Raw genomic sequence first — 19,396 nt, 5'->3', positions numbered from 1 at the left:
ATGAGTGTTTTGCTTGCATGTATGTGTGTTGTGTGTGCAATGCTCACAGAGGCCAGAAGAGGGTGTCAGAACCCCTGGAACTATATATATATATATATATATATATATATATATATATATATATATACTATATATATACATATGTATATATACTATATATACATATACTATATATACATATATATGCACATTAATTTAGAAAAAGAAAACTAGAAGGCTCTTGCCTTTAATCCCAGTAGAGGCAGAGGCAGGCGGATGTCTGAGTTCAAGGCCAGCTGGTCTACAGAGTGAGATCCAAAACTACACAGAGAAACCCTGTCTCGAAAAAAACAAAAACAAACAAACAAACAAACAAGACAGGCACTCATAAATGGATTCTAGATATAAAATAAAGAACAATCAGACCACAATCCATAGAACCATGGAGGCTATATATATAGCATGGAGGTCCCTAGGACGACTGTGGCTTATAATAAATTTCGGATTTACTCAATTATTGAAAAAAAAAAAAAAAAAAAAAAAAAACAGCCAAACGAATGGAAACACATGAACTATGAACCAAAGGCTGAGGGGCCCCCAGCTGGATCAGGCCCTCTGAATAGGTGAGACAGTTGATTGGCTTGATCTGGTTGGGAGGCAACTAGGCAGTGGGACCGAGTCCTGTGCTCATTGCATGAGTTGGCTGTTTGAAACCTGGAGCTTATGCAGGGACACTTGGCTCAGTCTGGGAGGAGGGAACTGGACCTGCCTGGACTGAGTCTACCAGGTTGATCTCAGTCCTGGGGTGGGGGGGAGGCTTTGCCCTGGAGGAAGTGGGAATGGGGGGTGGGCTGGGGGTAAGGGGACGGGGTGGGAGGGGGGAGAACAGGGGAACCCGTGGCTGATATGTAGAACTGAATGGTATTGTAAAATAAAATAAAAGGTTAAAAAAAAACAGATAATGCATATTTTTGATCGCAAACATTGCATGTTGAGATTATGAATCACAAATTATTTAATTAATAAACATTTTCCTAAAATGCAAAAAAAAAAAAAAAGACAGGCATGAAATGCCTTCGAAGGTCCCTAGAGGGTTTCCTGCCACTCACAAGGCTGGCGCCTCAAGCCTCCCGCCCCTTTCCAGTACGGCAGGCGGAAGTGACGCGCCGTACCGGAAGTAGGTCTGCTGCACAGCTGGGACTGAATCCGAGCGGTGCACTCCTCTCGGTGGCGCGCGATGGGGAGAAACGGGGCGTTCGGGGGCTCAGTCGTGCTGTGGGCTCTGCTGGCCGCCCACGTAGCGATGGCGTTCGAGCCGGTGAGCGTGGGCATCGCCATCGGGGCCGTGTCGCTCACCGGCTACCTGTCCTACTCCGACTGGTACTGCCGCTTCACCGAGTGCTGCCGCGAGGACCGGCCCCTCAACGCCTCGGGTAGGTGCCTGCGGGGCGCGGGCGGGCGGGCGGGGACCCACTCGGCCGATCTCGCCACACCTGCGCAGGCCTTGCGATGGCCGCCGGGGAGCTGAAGGCAGCGGGGCCGGCTGTGCACCCCCTCTGGCGCGCACCTCCGTCCAGAAAGCCCGCCTTTGGCTCTTGCATTTTTTCCGAGCCCGCAGGGGTGGCGGGAAAGCTAGCTTGGAGCTCAGCCGCGAGGTGGCTTTTCCCTGGGTGGAAGAATCCGAGTAGCTTCCTTGTCGGACACTGCCACTTAGGGGTCTGACTCTAGATCCTTAGGGTTGGGGTTCTGGAGCCTGGCAGAGACGCTGCTGCTGGATCAGTCGCCAAGCCGTGCCCCTCTCGGGCCAGTTTCGGGTGCTTTTTTTTTTTTTTTAACCTATATTTTTCTTTCTGTTCCGACCTGGCCTCCGCAGCCCTCAAGCTGGACCTGGAGGAGAAGCTGTTTGGACAGCACCTTGCCACCGAAGTGATTCTCAAGGCACTGACCGGCTTCAGGAACAATAAAAATCCCAAGAAACCACTGACTCTGTCCTTACACGGCTGGGCTGGCACGGGCAAGAATTTTGTCAGCCAGATTGTGGCTGAGAACCTTTACCCCAAAGGCCTGAAGAGTAACTTTGTCCACCTCTTCGTCTCTACTCTGCACTTCCCTCATGAGCAGAAGACAAAACTGTACCAGGCAAGGAAACCTATTGCTATCCGCTCAGCAGCTCTGGCCTCGGCTTCACTCTGCCTTGTAATGGTTCCGTCTGGCCTCTCCCCTACGCTTCTTCCTTTCTGTTATTTGTTTACAGTTTCACTCTGTAGCTCTGGCAGGCCTCGAACTCAGAGATCCACCTGCCCCTCCCTCCCAGGTGCTGGCATTAAAGGTGTGAGCCTCCACGCCTAGCCTGTAGTTATTTATACTTTTTGAGTTAAGGTCTCATTATGTAGTTCAGGCTGGCCTTGATGTTAAGGATCCTACTACCTCAGCTTTCTGAGGATGAGATTAACAGGCATCCACCACTTTGCCCATCTTATGGCACATGTGTTTGTGTGTATTGGGGGGGGTGTCTTAGATAGTCTCATGTAGCCCAGGTTGGCATCAGATTCATTATATAGCTGAGGCTGGTTTTGAACTTCTGATTCTCCTACCTTCACCTTCTAAGTGTTGGGATTATAGGTGTGCCTCACCATATTTAGCCTTCTCTCCTTTTTAAAATTGTTCTTCCAAAATAATCCAGTGTGGGGGCCCCCAGAGGCTCCCTATTAAGGCTTTACTCTGGGTCAGAGAATCTGAGCTTGCTTTACCCAGCAGGGCTGCATAAATGGATGACTTGGCCACAGGTGTGGTTACCAGGTGTTTTGAAGGGTCTACACTTGACTGTACGGCATGCTTTGATCTAGCAAGGGGAAGTCTTTTGCCTCGCCCCTTGGTGTTGTACAAAAAAGCCCTTTTGAGTAAACGACTGGGCAGCTGGGTATTGACCCAGGGCTCTACCAAAGCTATCCTGTGTCTCTGTGTCTCCTCTCTTTCTATCATTTCCTCATTCCTCTCCTCCCCCCAATAACTCTTCGACAGGTCAGAGCTGGACTCCAACAGACTCCCACAATCCAGTGAGGTAGGGGATGCTATGAACCTTGAAAGAAGGAGCCAGCAGCTGGGCGTGGTGGTGCACGCCTTTAATCCCAGAACTTGAAGGCAGAGGCAGGTGGATTTCTGAGTTTGAGGCCTGGTCTACAGAGTGAGTTCCAGGACAGCCAGGGTAAACATAGAGAAACCCTGTCCTGAAGGAAAAAAAAAAGGGGGGGGGGGATGGAGCCAGCTAGTATGTGTGAGACCATAGGTTCAATCCCTGGAATTTGGGGAGGGAGAAGGGGACAGGAACGAGAAAAGATGGGTAAGAGAGGCAAGGTGACTTATCTTACAGCCTGTACTGTCACCTCCCGTCTGTCTCTAGCGGATGTCTCAGGCACCCATAAAGGGATTACCCTGCCCAGAAGGGCTTGGTGTTAGGTGGGCAGTCTTAGTTGACTTGGGCATGGCCTCATCTAAAGCTCTCCGTCTGTGCTTCAGCCTGGGCTTTGCCCCGTGTTTTGCAGGGTGCAGAGAAGATTTCCTCTTACCAGTTTTGATTCCCATTGTCTCCTCCCACCCCTCACGTCTCCAAGAACCAACCCTCCAGACTTGGTGCTTGTGAGAGCTCTGCACGTTTCCTTGGCTGATTCCGACTTAAATGACTGTCTTATGGTGCTAGTCCTTCAAGGACTGGGGCAGCAAACCGAAACCCAAGTGAGGAAGGAAGTGAAAGTGAATCTTTGTCTTCACATGAGGCAGGGCGGAGTGCCAAAGGGAAGAAATGGTTTTATTTATTTTAAGGTGCTGGGGATAGCTGGGGATAGAAACATCATGTTTTGCTCATGCTGAGGAAATGCTATCCCTACCAGGCTACAGTTCCTACCACAAAGTAATGTTCATGTTTTCCAAATTGGATGATAGCTCTCTCAAGATAGAGTATTTGCAAGGGGCAGTTCATGGTGTGGCCTCCCGTATTTGGGGAATGTGAGGCTGTTGCTTGGGTGTTTCAAGAAAGCAAGAGGGTTAGAGATGTGGCTCAGGGCTTTTCCCGCCAGCCAGGTCAGCACCTGTCCTCACCGCATCAACAGTCCAAAGCCTCGGTCCCCTGCATGGTGAAGGTCTGAATCTGGTGGTCATTTCTGTGTGCCTGGTGTCTTTTCCTGTTGCTGTGATGAATAGCCTGGCTGAAGCAACTCCAGGCTTCTTTCCTTCCTTCTCTGAGGCTGCTGTATATATGCTGAGGGTGAGCTGGCCAACCAGCTTCCGCCTGATTGTCTACTTCCCATTTTGTGGCGGAGGGCTGTTACACACGCACGCATTGGCACACCGTGGGAATGTATGTGGAGGTCAGTACACGGCTTTCAGAAGTCTGTTCTCTCCTTCCACCGTGTGGGTCCCAGGGGTTGAGCTCAGGTGGCCAGGCTTAGATGACTAGTGCCTTTCTGCTTGTGGTGACCTCTGGAAAGTGTCTACCTGTTGTGTGGGGCAAGTATGCAGGTTTTGGCTTCTCAAAGCCCAGGGGGCTCTTCCCCCTCATCCCCTGGAACATCCTCTGAGCTGTGCCTCTCTTTACGGTTGGTCTAGGACCAGCTCCAGAAGTGGATCCGAGGCAATGTGAGCGCGTGTGGCAGCTCCGTCTTCATCTTTGACGAGATGGATAAGTTGCATCCCGGGATCATTGATGCAATCAAGCCCTTCCTAGACTACTATGAGCAGGTGGATGGGATTTCCTACCGCAAAGCCATCTTCATCTTCCTCAGGTCAGCCAAGGAGGCTTCTCAGGGACTACAGGTGCTAGCACGAGGTTCTCCTGGCCATCCAGGACAGAGCTGCCGGCTTGGCCAAGCCATGGCTCATGTGCCATTTTTACTTCCCAGTCAGTCTGCCATAGAAACTGGCTTGAGGATGAGCCAGTGATCCCTCACTGAGGCACTTGGTGCTCCTGCCAGCCCGTGTTTAAAATCTAAACACAGCATTTACATTCCTTGCAGGCAGACGTGCTTCTTTTTGTCCTTGTAGCATGTTGCAAACAGTCCTGGATTAAAGCTTTGGAGCACTAGCCTGGCAGTGGTGGTGGCACATGCCTTTAATCCCAGCACTCAGGAGACAGAGGCAGGTGGATCTCTGTTAAGTTCAAGGCCAACCTGGTCTACAGATAGAGTTTCAGGGCAGCCAGGGCTACATAGAAAAATCCTGTCTCAAAAAACCAACAAGGCTTTGGAGCATTAGAAGTGGCACACACCCGGAAGCGGGGTGTCCTGTGATGCTGTGGAGACACCTACTCAGCATGCCTGTGACCCCCGGGGTCAGTTCTAGCATTTGAAAAGGAACGAAGCCTTGGGTGAATGCATTTGGCAAAGAGATGGGGATAACTGAAGTGTTGCATCTCTGGCCAATGCAGTAATGCAGGTGGAGACCTGATCACCAAGACGACCCTGGACTTCTGGCGGGCAGGGAGGAAGAGGGAGGAGATCCAGCTGAAGGACCTGGAGCCTGTGCTGTCCGTGGGCGTCTTCAACAACAAACACAGTGAGTCCGTGTGGAGCTGGGGCACCGGGTCCTGCCGGCATCGAGCTGCCGCTTCTCAGCGGTGCTTAGGAAGCTGGCGTCACTCCTGCTTGTGGCTCTGCTGCCCTAGGGAGTTTCCTCGGAGTGTTAGAGGGCGCCTGTCACTTGACGGTCTCTGGAAGGGTAAAGACGTGAAGGATGAACTGGGATCAGATCCGGTGTGGCCAGGTGGCAGTGACAGGACCCTCTGTCTTGTTCCGCAGGTGGTCTGTGGCACAGTGGGCTGATAGACAAAAACCTCATCGACTACTTTATCCCTTTCCTGCCCTTGGAGTACAGACACGTGAAGATGTGTGTGCGGGCAGAGATGCGGGCACGAGGGGCTGCCGTCGATGAAGACATCGTCACGAGGGTGGCGGATGAAATGACCTTTTTCCCCAAGGACGAGAAGATCTTCTCGGACAAGGGCTGCAAGACTGTGCAGTCACGGCTGGATTTCCATTGAGCTCTTCACCCCACGGGGTGGGAGGATTCAGGGGAGCCTCCCACCACCTCCATGGCCTTGCCTTGCCCAAGTACTTTGAAGACCCCCTTGGGGCTTTGCACATTTGCACCTGTGGACTCTGGGGATGCTGCCGATGCTGCCTGGCAGCAGCTGAATGTTTAGAACCCTTACACTGTTACTGTGAATCAAGTGCCTCGGAACATCTGAACACGGGAGGCCAATGGCAGCCATGCCTCAGAGGCCACTGAGGGGCTACAGCACCCTGCTGCAGCCTTGGGGAAGCACCCGAGGATTTTAGTCTTGCCCTGAGCTGGCACTGTCAGTCTAAAGCTGGTGCACTGACGCCTGTTCAGTCTGAGGGAGCATGTGGGCTTGACCTTGGCTGAACTCTCAGCCAGAGCAGTGAGGACTCCCTCTGAGGCCCGTCACACACTGCACACAGAGCCTTGGAGGCTGGACCTTAGCGGCTGCTCAGGTCCTGGCTGTGGACTGTGTCCCACTGTGTAGGGGCTGCAGCCTGCCTCGGACTTTGTCTCCTCAACTGTTAGATTCACCCCAGCCTCATCCCTGGTCACGACAGAACGGGCTGTCAACGTTGGAGGACTTTGGGGTTGGCCTGTTACACTTGCTCTGAAGGTCAAGTCAGCCCTCCGGCACCAGTTACATGCATAGGAAGAGCAAGCTCTAAGCCAGACCCCTGGGCTGCTGACTGCATCTGAGGAGTGCACCTGCCACACACCAGAGATGCCTTTTTTTAAAAAAACGTGTCTTTTATTTCTAAACCTTAGGTAATAAAGTATAAGATGCCATGTATTTTAAAACCTAGGAAGCACCCAGTGGTGGTGGCGCACGCCTTTAATCCAGCACTTGGGAGGCCAGGCAGACAAGACAGATCTCTAAGTTCAAGGCCAGCCTGGTCTACAAAGTGAGTTCCAGGACAGCCAGGGCTACAGAGAAATGCTGTTTCAAAAAACAACAAAAACCTAGGAAGGACATAGAATAAGTATTCCTAGTCTTCTCAGGTTGTATTGTTGCTGGGTGTGGGGGCACAATGTGCATGATCCTAGCAGGAAGATCAGGGTTCCTCTGCAGGTTGTGAGTTTGAGGCTAGCCTGAGCTACATGAAACTTAAAAGGAAAAAAAAAAAAGGTTTTATTGTCAATGTCTATGTGTAGAGAGTGGAACTATATGGGCACAGTTTTAGACCCCCGGTCCTCAGTTTATGGTGGATCCTGGGTGTAATCTCAGGGTGATGCCTTGAGTGAGGTCCTGGGCCGGGCTGCTCTGACTGTAGAAAGTAAGCCTGCGATTCCAGCCTCAAAGTGAACCTCTCTGTGCCATAGTTGCAAGGCAGCTACAGACATGAGAACATTGGCGTATTTTTATGGAATGTGAAGAATGACTTTTTTTTTTTTTGGTTTTTCTAGACAGTGTTTCTCTGTGTAGCTTTGCGCCTTTCCTTGAGCTCACTTGGTAGCCCAGGCTGGCCTCGAACTCACAGAGATCCGCCTGCCTCTGCCTCCCAAGTGCTGGAATGACTATTTTTATAACATGGAAATGCCTTCTAGAGAATCACATTTAGTCTTTTGAAAGTGCCAAGGTCAGCTGGGTGTGGTGGTGCACACCTTCAGTCCCAGTACCTAGGAGGCCAGGCAGGACTGTCTCAATTCTGAGGCCAGCCTAGGCTACACAAGTGAATAGCAGGCCTGTGGTGTACACACGTGTAATCTCAGCACTTAGGAAGATGCGTATGAAGTCAGCCGAGCTCCAGACAGAGACCCTGTCTCAAAGTAGAAAGCACACAGAAGCCTGCCAAGGTGAGGCTGAGTTTCATGCCATATTCTTGGGTTGGAGCCAAGTTACCATTTATAACCTGTTGGGTGCCTACTCAAGAAGAAACAAGCTTTTCTGTTTACAATGATGCAATGTGGACACGTGTTGGCCACCTTTGGACTGCTCTTACTGATCTGTAACTTAGAAAGGCCGGGCTGGCTGCCCCAGCCTCCCCGACCTGCCTGTAAGAAGGCATGAACGCAGACTAATAAAGCCAGTGTGGTGCACTGTGACATGTCACTTTCACTAAGTTTTCCCTCATTGGTGTGGTAGCACAGAGCTCAGGATGAAGGCTCTGGAGCTGCCCATGTATTCCTTACCTTTCCACACCTGGGTGCGCGGGTTGGCCGAATCACACAATCAGTGTTTGCCCTTGGCTTTTCTGTGTGGTATGTTTGCACATGTGAGGGGTAGGCAATCACATGCACGCACGCACAGAGGCCGAAGTTGGGCACATTTCTCAGTTTTCTATCTTCCCGAGACAGGCTCTGGAGTTCAGAGGCAGAGGGCTGCCAGAGGTGGGCTTTTCTACCACATAACCTCCCCCTAATGGCGATCTATCCACCTGGCCATAGCGGTCTTCATCCTAGCTCGAGAGAGGAGACCCAGCTGCTGGCTGTTTTGGACCAGGACTGGTAAAGAACCTGATTCTAGTCTGTTTGTGGGCCAGATCACAGCATAACTAAGCTGGCTTCTCAAGCAGCACTGATAATATGGCTCCGTCACGGGACACAAGTCTAGAAAGGTAAGTCCTCTTCACTGTCACCCTGCTGCTCCCTTTCTTAGTTGTGCATCTAGGAGCCCAACACAGCACCCACTCTGTCATATCTATAAAGACAGGACTTAGCAGAACAGGACTCTGCTCCTCAGTTAGGGCTCAGTGCTTGGGCTCCAGCCTTAGGTGAGTGGTCAGACCTGACATGATCCTGGGGACTCGGGACCATCACTGGGAGCCCCGCACAGGCTGGTAGAGGCAGAGGGTGGTTCTGCCAGCCGCTGACCTAGTTTTTGACTTGTTGAACCTTTGGGCCCTTTTCTCCTTGCTAAGCCCAGCCCTGTGAGTGCCCTGAATGGCAGCCACACCTACAGGAGCCCTACCCATTGGCAGGCATTGTGTGTGCACAAGACAAGCCCATCTGGGGCTCTGCCTGCCGGACATCTGGAGTGGACCTGACAGTCAGTGCCACTGAACTTGTTCCCATACTACTGAGTCCAGGGAGAGCACACGGGTGCATTTGTGACAGTGTTCCAGTCTTATCCAACCACTGCATGGCCCCTGGCAGGGCTGGCTTCAGTCCCCTAGGGTCAGTCCCTTGTTCCCGAGATGTCATCCAGCCCGTGCTTGGGCTTCTGCAGTAGGAACCCTGGTGATGTCAGCCTGAGTTTCAAAAGACACAAAGCCAACAGCTGAAAGGCTTCTCATATATTAAAAACCATTTAAAAGAAAGTTATCACATTTGCAGTAAAACTTACTTGTTCTGCCTCAAAACAGAAACACCTGAAATTAAAACATAATTTAAAAAAAAATCATGAGCCCGGGAAGGGGCAGGCTGGGGGGTTTCATCCCCTGGAGGCTCCAGGAAGCTTTGGGTCCATGGTGTGTCTGTGGTCCCTACAGCATGGCCACCTGCAGGCTCTGAGGAGCAGAAACAGTCCCCAAGGCAGTACCTGGTAACCTCGGCAGAAGTGTCCTGAGCCGCCCGCCTCCCGGGAGAGGAGTGGCCTGACGGTCTGCCCCAGACTCAGTCATCCAGGTAGTAGTCCAGTTTGGTGAACACGGTCTTGCAGCCCTTGTCTGAGAAGACTCTCTCTTCCTTGGGAAAGAACGTCATCTCTTCAGCCACCTTGCTCACAATGTCCTCATCTACTTCATAGCCACGGGACCGCATCTCCACTCGGATGCACATTTTCAGGTGTTTATACTCCAGGGGCAGGAAGGGGACGAAATAATCAATGAGGTTCCGGGCAATGAGGCTGCTGTGCCAGAAGCCACCTGGGAAAAAGACAAAGATGTGCCACTCACTCTTCATCTGTCCAAGGATAACTAAGTGTCCACTGGAGACCATCCCCAACACCACCCCGTCTTCATACAGTGAGGGAGAGACAGGAGCTGCCTTGTGATGCTGCTCTGACAGCAAGGGCAAGGTGACATAAAGGGACACCTTTGGGCTGGAGAGATGGCTCAGCAGTTAAAAAGGCTTGTTGCTCTTTGCAGAGGACCTGAGTTAGGTCCCGATAATCACAACCACATGTAACTCTGGGTCCAGTGGATGCAACACCCTCTCTGGACAACCGCATGCACATACACATATACACAAAAATGAAAACAAAAAAAGCTTGAAAAGGGACACTTTGGTGCTGTGGGCTTGGAAAGGCCTCTCCAGGGTACCTTGGAGGTGGGAGACAGCCTAGAGGGCCACACGCACCACACTGTGTGCCATGTGGGATCCAGGCAGGGTGGGCAGAAGCTGAGGGACAGGTTGGAAGAGGTGCAAAGAGAAAAGGGAGGGGCATCCCCAGAGACAGACTCCACCAGTCAGTCTCCATCTAGGAAACCACAGTCCGGAGAACCCACTGCTGCTGCCAGTGCTCAAACCTAGACTCCCCCGGGTGGTAATGTGCAGACAAGGCTGTGCAGCTCAAGGGTCTGACTCTGACAAGTGCTTCGCTGCAGAAGCCGAGCTCTGCATGGCTCTGCCTCCCAGTCCTGAGAACACTTGACTCAGCTCCTGCTGGATGCCCCAGGAGCTCCTGACATGTCTTCACGCCCTGCCTAACTCGTTCATCTTTGTGTTCTGGCTTCCCGTGCAAGCTGTGCCGAGAGCCCAGTTCCCAATGGAGCCCTGCACTTTGACAGTCCTCAGTGAGGGCCTGTGGCCACAGAAAAGACCAAAACTATGAACAGCCACCAGTGTGACTGCTGTCTTGAAGACCTACTCTGTGCCAGGTGCACACGGAGCCCTGGGGATTGTGGCTGGGGGCATCTGGCCTGGCTGGGGAGGAAACCCCCGAGCACAGCCTGAATGACAAGGACCCAGCCACCTGACCCAGCAGGTGCTCAGCAGAACCAGTAGACGAGATGATGACATGGCCTTAAACACCAGCGGGGGCGGGGTCAGCTTAGTGGGAGGCACACAGCTGGCAGGTGTAAGGCCCTGGGCTTGCGTCTCAACATGAAAGGAACAACACTCATATACTGCCACCTCAGATGTGTGTCCTGAGTCAAATGTCTCCTTCCTGCTCCTCCTCCTACCAGGATGACTCAAGCACATGTCTCCTCCTCCTCCTCCTCAGACGCTCTCCACTGTCCACTCCAGCGCTCCTGTCAGCACACCGCCACCCAAGCCAGATGCCTTGCCTGTCTCTTCTCCATCTACAGCCCTGCAGGAGGTCTTCGCTACCTTCAGCAGAGTGTGCTCATGTACTGCTGCCAATCAATCTGTACTTCCTGCTGTGTGTCGTCATCCTTTTTAGCACGAAGAGAGACTTTAACATTTAACCCCGTCCGTCTGTCCTCGGTAGTATCCCCTTGGCACAGGATAACACCACACTGTGCGGGTTCCCTCACTTCAGTAGAGATCTCTGGGTGAGTGTGTTTCCAATGAGACCTATGGCCTTCTGTTTTGTCATCTCAACAACCGGAGACCAGCGAAGAGCTGGTGAGATGACCAGTGAGTCACCCTCATGGCTGGCTGCCTCCTGAGGTTCAAGGTCAAAGGTTGCAGGGCAGTGGCTGGAGGAGCAGCTGAGCTGAGAGTTAAGAGCGCTGAGCACAGGATGGAGAGGTGCCACACAGGCTGTGTGGTGCTGCGCAGGCTCCTGCACTGAGCCTGGTGTCCTCTGTAACGACGGGACAACAGGCGTCTGTCTTCTCTACAAGGGAGCAGGTCAAATGTCCGCATGTCCAGTAGAGTGGGAAGGCCCAGGCATGGCTGCAGAGCCCTAGGGCACTTGCCCAGTTACCAACCTCCCTGCAGTCACAAGTGGCCTTCTCCTGGTCCAACTACCTGCTTTTCCTCTACAAGGAGTGACCAGTGGTGCAGCCCAGCGTCAGCATTCATAAAACAGCTGTGGCTGGTTAGCAGATTTCACTCAGGGATTCGGCTGGGTCAGGGAAGCACCGAGACCACATGAAGTGTGGCTCCTAGGCCGGGCAGAACCGACAGTGCAGGGTTTGGATGTCGGTTTCACGAGGGACGGCCATACTTACTGTTCTTGTTATTGAAGACCGACACGGCCAGGGCATGCTCCATGTCTCTGAGCTTGATGTCTTCCCTCTGCTTCCCACTCTTCCAGAAATCCAAAGCCACGTCTGTGATCCTCTCTGCCCCCGCATTGCTGCAGAAATAATTGCAGTGAGGAGCGGCTGCACTTCTCCCCAAAGCCCCCAGGTCCAGGAGCAAGGGTCTCCCGCCACGTCCCAGCCACAGCCTCACCTGAGGAAGATGAAGATGGCCTTCTGATAGGAGACCTCATCTACCACATCGTAATAGTCTAGGAAAGGCTTGATGGCATCGATGAGGCCCACGTGCATCTTGTCCATCTCGTCAAAGATGAAGACGGACCGAGCACAGGCGCTCACGTTGCCTCGAATCCACATCTGTAATTGGTCCTGGAGACAAGAGGGCCCGATTCAGAGCTCTAGTGGGTGCAATGCTCTCAGCTTAGGTTTGTTTTTGTGCAGTTCTACCCAGAGCCTCACTAGGGCTAAGCGGCCCTCTACCGGAGCCACACCCAGGCCCTCAGGGCAGCGTTACCCGCTAAGGCCAAAGGCTGCACTTCTGGAGCACCGGGCTCTGAGCATTACACACATACACCTTTCCCTCACAATCACTTCGTGTGTAAGAAGCATCACACCCATGCCAGGCCACAGGTGAGGACGCCGAGGGACAGAGCACTTCATCAGCCGCCGAGGGACAGAGCACTTCATCAGCTTGTCTAAGACAAGATAATTAAGCTGGGGCAAACCGGGAACTCAATTCAGCCCTGCCCTATGCCAAAGCTCCAGGTTTGTGACACTGTGACCACACCGATGCTGTTGTCAGCCAGGCACCAGCTCTGTCCTCACAATGGCAATGTCACGTATGTCCTGTGGATGACAATCTCTCTCGGTAAGAGACAGAAAGCTACTATCATTTCATCCCTTGCTCCGCAGTCCAGCCTGGAGAAGCATTGACTCCCAGGTGGGAAACCACGCACAGGGCTCCCTCAGGGAGTCTGAACTTGAGCACTCAGCATTCCAGGAGGGGAGAAGGTGGCTTTCAGAAATCCATCGCCTGACCAGAAGAACACATTTGGAGAGGGACTTGGTGATATGCATCTGTGACCCCAGCTGAGACAGAGCTAGAGTTCCAGGCCAGGGGTGGGAGGAAAGCTTACTGGGTAAAGCGCCTGCCTTCCAAGCACCCTTAGGAGGAAGCCAGGTGTGGCAAATGCAAGATCTTTGGGGCTTGCCTAACTGGCAGCCCCAGGTCTCAGCGAGACACCCTGTCTCCAAAAAAGTGGACAGATTCTGAGGAACAGCACCAGAGACAGACCCATGGCCCCTATGCACACAAGTACACAGACACACAAAATTGAAAAACAAAAACTAAACTAATAATGATACAATAAAGCAGAGCACCTGAGCAGCTGGCTCCAAAAAAAAAATCTTAAAATGACATCAGCGTCTCTCACTAGCCCAGTTACACACTAAGCCACCAAGATGAGACACACAGACCTCTTCAAGCATTATCCTCATAAAACTGAGCCAAATTCTACAGTTTGTAGGTATTTCCACCCTCCTCCTGAAGTGAGGTGGAGAAATCAGCTATGCATTTTTCTAAAGAACACACTAGCAGTTACATTGTACATCTGTTTGGGGTTCTTCCCTTGGCTCCTGTGACCAAGGTTACAGTGTTCCATTTGTATCTAATGGAAGCAGCAGATCTGCAGGTATGGACCACCTTCCCCTAAGAGCAGTGGTTCTCAACCTGTGGGGCTCAACCCCTTCGGGGTCAAATGACCCTTTCAGAGACTACATATCAGATATTTATGATTCATAACAGTAGCAAAATTACTGTTAGGAAGTAGCAACAAAATAATTTTATGGTTGGGGGTCACCACAACATGAGGAACTGTATTAAAAGGTCGCAACAGGTCGGTGGTAGCATGCTCCTTTAATCCCAGCACTCGGGAGGCAGAGCTAGGTGGATCTCTGTGAGTTCAAGACCAGCCTGGTCTACAGAGCAAGAGCCAGGACAGGCACCAAAAACTACACAGAGAAACCCTGTCTCGAAAAACCAAAAAAAGAAAAGAAAAGGAAAAGAAAAAAAAGGTCGAAGCATTAGGAAAGTTGAGAACCACTGCCTTAGAGGACCCTTCAGAGACCCGAAGTGGCCTGCTAACACCATGAGGCAACTGACCATTTACACAGAGCTCACTCAATTGTTCGAACCCAACAGACAAGGTTTGTCCAGTTTCCTACCAGAACGACAGACTGGGCAGGCCACTACATAAGACACCGTTCTAAGCATTGGTCCCTGGACATTTTAGACACCCCCAAAAGCCACTGAGGAAATACTATTCGGCTCTTATTTTTTTTTTCTTTCTCCTTCCATATGTCCTCCTCTCCTCTGTTTTCAAACAGAGGCTCACTATGTAGCCTAGCCCAGACTAGCCTCAAACATGTGATCCTCCTGCCTCAGCCTGCTGAGAATACAGGTGTGTAGAAAACACCCAGCTGATCACAGGCACAGAGATTAAACAACCTGCCCAAAGCCACACAGTTATGGTGTCCTGGATGTTTAACAGAAAGCAGTGGTGGTGGGGGGGGTGCTTCGCACAAATGAGGGCAAAGCACCATTCTGTATCAAAGAGCGTGCCTCTCAGGAAGGTTAGCAGACAGTCCCCACACTGACAGCTGGAGGGAGGGAGCGGTAGGACCTGATTCAGGTGTGGGCTGTTAACCAGAGAGAAACTCCAAAAGCAGGCTGCAACAGCCAGGTCAAAGCCAACTTGGACCCCATGTTTCCTTTTCACAGTGCGGGTGGGACCTGAAGACCCTGGAGCTGGATTGGATTATGTCCCCCCTTGTCCACTGCCATGTGTTACCGAACCTAGAGGTCACCCCTAAAACTTTGGTGGTCTAATTGCTCTATGTATCACAAACCCTCTGTAACGTACATGTCCACTAGCACTCCCGCTGCTGGGGGCAGGGCCAGGGTGTGGGCAAGAGCTCTACCCTGGGCTACCGGAGCCCTCAATGTTTTCCTTTGAAACGCTCACGAGCCGCTCTGCCCAGGCTATCCTCAACTGTAGCAGTCCCTCCAGCCTCTCTCTGCCTCCAGAATAGCAGACATGACCACAGCCAGCGATGCCCGCAGCTTTTAAAGAGGAACTGACATACAAAGAGCCATATTGAGGCTCACTCACTGACGTGGAATTCCCACATCTCATCCCACAACAGAGAAACCCCAAATCCGGGTCATCCACGATGGCGGCCAATTAATGCTCTTGCCTTATACAGGGTGACGTTAGAGGCGTGGGGGAAGTGCAGCGTGGCCACAAACAGGTGCACATAGTCACTGTTGAGCCCACCCTCGTAAATATTCTCTGCGATGATCTTGCTGGCGAAGTTTTTGCCGGTGCCTGTCCACCCATGCAGGGAGAGGGTAAGGGGCTTCTTGGGCTTCGGGTTGCTTAGGAAACCAGACACGGCGTTTAAGATGACTTTCTTTGCAAGATGCTGTCCAAAGAGCTTGTTATCCAGATCCTTCTGCAGCGCTGGGAACGGAAAGATCACTCTGGTCAGGCGAGAAGCAAGCAGGCAAAATGCAGCCTCATTTCCAGGCCATCAGAGCCCGCGGAGCCCGGTCTAGGGATCGCTGAAGGACCCTGGTGCCGCGAACCCTGCCCTTCCTAAGGCCTGGGCTTGGGGATGTTCCCCAAAGCCAAGCGGAAGAGACGCGGTGAGGCCACCCCGGTGAGCTCAGCGCAGGGCTGACACCCTAGCTCCCCGTCCGGCAACTCATCTCTCAGGCCTCGGGCCAAGTTTGGCCTGGCCGCGGAGCATCCCCCTGCCGCAGCGCCCCGGCCGCCTGCCGCCCGTCCCTGGTGCCCGCCTACCCTCCCGGCTGAGGCTCCGCTTCTGACCGCAGCACTCGGCAAAGAGGCAGTAGAGGCGCGGGTAGGAGATGTAGCCAGTCAGTACGCCGGCCAGGGCCAGGCCCAGGCTGATGGGCTCCACCGCACGAACCACGCACGGCGCCAGCAGCAGCAGGGCCAGGGCGGCCCGGCCCAGCTTCATGCCCGGACCCGCGCCGCTTGCGCGTCGCAGCGCCCACCGTACCCTGCGCACCGCCGGACGCGAACTTCCGGTTCCTGTCTGCCGGGCCGCCCTCTTTGTCTCGGGCAGGCCGTCCCCAGACGCTAATGGCTGTCATCTTTGTAAAGGGCAAAGCCCTTTCTGCTTCTGAACTTTGATAGGAATCAGGTGGTGATTACATCCCCCCCACCCACCACCGTCAAATAAAATGTTTTATAACAGTTTTTTAAAAATGACGCAGGCATCTATATGCATCAGCTGCACATAAACTCATGTAGGTATACACATAATACATAAATGAATAAATAATGTGAGAATATAGTGAGTTCCCATATGACACCCCCCACCTCTGGTTCCCTATTATTAAAATCTGACGTTGGGTCAAGGTGCGGTGGGTGGTGTGCGCCTTTGATCCCAGTACTCAAGAAGCTGAGGCAGGAGGATCTGTACAAGTTTGAGGCACATCAAAAATACATAGTGGACTCTGTCTCAAAAAAGTAAAAAGTAAATAAATCTGACATTTGAGAGCTGGATACTGTGACACACACCTTTAATCCTAGTACTCTTAGAGGCCGAGGTAGGTGGATCTCGGTAAATTGGAGCCACCCTGGCCTACATAGCAAATTATAGGGGCAGCCAGGGCTACACAATGAGACTCCCATGTCAAAAGAAATAAAAAAAAAATTGACATCTGTATATTATACTTGTTAAAATCCATGAACCACTATATTAACTAAAGCCCATAGTTACTTAGGGAACCCATCCGGCTCCCCACAGCACTGACTCCCCAACTCCTCTTGGATGCTTCTGACACGCGCCTTGTTTTTTAAATGACTTGGGAGTTTTGAGGAATACTAGATAGACACTTGGGGGGCACTAGGATGAATCCAAGGTGGCTGTGGAATAATCCTTATGTACACTGTGAAGATGTATTACTCTCATTAGTTTTAATAAAGAGCCAATTGGCCAATAGCTAGGCAGGAAGAGGTTAGGTGGGAGAGCCAGCCAGAGAATGCTGGGAAGAAGGAGGGCAGAGTCGCCATCTAGATGCAGAGGAAGCAGGAGATGAACATGTCGTGCTGAAAAAAGGTAGGACCACATGATAGAGCATAGATAAGAAATGCGGATTAATTTAAGTTGAAAGAGCTGGTAACAAGCCTGAATCGGCCAAGCAGCTACAATGAGTAAGTCTGTGGTTATTTGGTAGTGGGCTGTTGGGACAGGAAAGCCTGCCTGCATCAGGGCCTCATGCACTGTAGGCAAATGCTATCATGGAGGGACACCTCAGACCTCATCTCTTGTTTCATTTTAAAATTTCTTTGGGGTGTGGGGAACAAAGTGGGTGCTAGGAATTGAACTCAGGTTTGTATAAGAATGACACTCTTAACTTGTTAGCGTCTCTCCAGCCTCTGACAGTCCTACTTTGCTTTCGATGACTATGATAAACACTATGACCAAAAGCCACTTATGGGAGGAAAGGGTTTATTTCATCTTCCAGGTATATTCCATCAAGAGAGGCCAAGGCAGGAACTCAAGGCAGGAACCTGAGGGCCTAAACTGAAGAGCCTGTGAAAGAGCAATGTTTACCAGCGTGTTCCCTCTGGCTTGCTTTTTCTTTTATTTATTATTTTTATGTGCATTTTTTTGACTGCATGTCTGTCTGTGAGGGTGTCGAATCCACTGGAAATGGAGTTAGACAGCTGTGAGCTACCATGTCAGTGCTGGGAATTGAACCCAGGTCCTTTAGCAGGGCAGTCAATGCTCTTAATCACTGAGCCATCTCTCCAGCCCCTCAGCTACAGGTCTACATTCCTAGAGATAGCACCGCCCACAGCAGCCTGGGCCCTCCTACATCCATTAGTAATCAAGAAAAAGCCCCCCAGCCTAATCTGAGGGAGGAAATTTCTCAGGTGAGGTTTCCTCTTCCCATGTATGTTTAGGTTTGTGTCACTGACAAAAATGAATCAGCACAAGGCTGCATCTACGTGTTTTCCCACTGTGAGGTTCTCTGTGGATCTCTCTCTTCTTTGGAAGTCAGTGTGCAAGGCCCACACTTAGGCAGTGGAGAGTTATGCTCAACTTTGTTGAGGGCAAAATGTCTACAGAAATCACCTGTGCCAGGAATTGTGGTGCTAAACCAATTCCAGGAGGTAAAGGTAGGAGGACAAGAAGCCAAGGTCACTCTTAGCTATATTAAGATCAAGACCAATCTAGGACCAAAGGGGGAACAAAACAAAACAGGGTTTCTCTGTGTAACTTTGGTGTCCTGGAACTCGCTCTGTAGATCAGGCTGGCCTCGAACTTACAGAGATCTGCCTGCCTCTGCTTTTCCTTCTTAATCAAAAGAACTTGTAGCTCTGTAAGAGTCAGGTAACGACAGTGTATCTGAACCACCCTCCATTTTTCTGCTGTGAACTGGACAGATGCATTTTTCTTTCTTTCTTTCTTTTCTTTTTAAGATACGGTCTCAGCCGGGCGTTGGTGGCACACGCCTTTAATCCCAGCACTCGGGAGGCAGAGCCAGGCGGATCTCTGTGAGTTCGAGGCCAGCCTGGGCTACCAAGTGAGCTCCAGGAAAGGCACAAAGCTACACAGAGAAACCCTGTCTCGAAAAACCAAAAAAAAAAAAAAAAAAAAGATACGGTCTCTCCTGGTTGTCTGCTCTGTAGACCAGGTAGATCTCGAACTCACAGAGATCTCCTTGCCTCTCCCTCCCAAGTGTGAGGGAGGATTAAAGGCATGTGCCACCACACCCAGCAAGGACAGATGTATTTTTCAAGCCCATTTCAAACAGTGACGGAAACCATGGTTATGTATAAAACCACAAAACACAATGTAAATAGACTAGAGAAGATGGCTCAGTGGTTAAGAGCACAGGCTGCTCTTCCCGAGGACCCGGGTTAGATTCCTAGCATGAATGTGACGGTTCCCAACCATGGGTAACCCCAGTTCCAAGATAGCTGACACCCTCCTCTGGCCTCCATAGGCACTGTGTGCATACACAGGGTACACAGACATTCGTGAAGACAAAACATCCACATACATAAATAAATCGTAAATAAACAAGCGGGGGGGGGGGGGGGCCCGCAGTGGCGGCGCACGACACCTTTTAATCCCAGCACTTGGGAGGCAGAGCCAGGCGATCTCTGAGTTCGAGGTCAGTCTGGGCTACAGAGTGAGATCCAGGACAGGCTCCAAAATTACATAGAGAAACCCAAACCAAAACAAACCCACAATGAACACATCTA

The 19,396-nt window shown here is 51.5% G+C and overlaps 2 protein-coding genes across 3 annotated transcripts; one reads left to right on the top strand and one right to left on the bottom strand.

Annotated features, from left to right (window-relative positions):
* The first annotated feature begins 1,126 nt into the window (after positions 1–1,126).
* On the top strand, positions 1,127–8,089 carry Tor1b (torsin family 1 member B). Of its 2 annotated transcripts, XM_006983431.4 has the most exons (5): positions 1,127–1,412; positions 1,853–2,118; positions 4,582–4,757; positions 5,399–5,526; positions 5,769–8,089. In XM_006983431.4, exons 1-5 carry the CDS (start codon positions 1,217–1,219, stop codon positions 6,008–6,010), a joined length of 1,008 nt encoding a protein of 335 aa, XP_006983493.2. In that variant the 5' UTR covers positions 1,127–1,216; the 3' UTR covers positions 6,011–8,089. The 2 variants fall into 2 exon arrangements, with proteins under 2 accessions (XP_006983493.2, XP_042130869.2); XM_042274935.2 differs by lacking the exons at positions 4,582–4,757; positions 5,769–8,089 and having other exon boundaries at positions 1,157–1,412; positions 5,399–5,529.
* A 1,162-nt stretch (positions 8,090–9,251) lies between these two features.
* Positions 9,252–16,189, bottom strand: Tor1a (torsin family 1 member A). The gene is made up of 5 exons (XM_006983432.4): positions 15,950–16,189; positions 15,342–15,607; positions 12,280–12,455; positions 12,054–12,181; positions 9,252–9,836 (listed from the first exon to the last, which is right to left on the bottom strand). The coding sequence occupies exons 1-5, from the start codon at positions 16,128–16,130 to the stop codon at positions 9,586–9,588; spliced, it is 1,002 nt and encodes a 333-aa protein (XP_006983494.2). The 5' UTR covers positions 16,131–16,189; the 3' UTR covers positions 9,252–9,585.
* Positions 16,190–19,396: the final 3,207 nt, after the last annotated feature.

Source organism: Peromyscus maniculatus, chromosome 4 (genome assembly GCF_049852395.1).
Source record: "Peromyscus maniculatus bairdii isolate BWxNUB_F1_BW_parent chromosome 4, HU_Pman_BW_mat_3.1, whole genome shotgun sequence".
Lineage (NCBI taxonomy): Eukaryota > Metazoa > Chordata > Mammalia > Rodentia > Cricetidae > Peromyscus > Peromyscus maniculatus.
The sequence above is the reverse complement of the archived record's forward strand: the minus strand, read 5'-3'. Positions and strand labels throughout refer to the sequence as shown.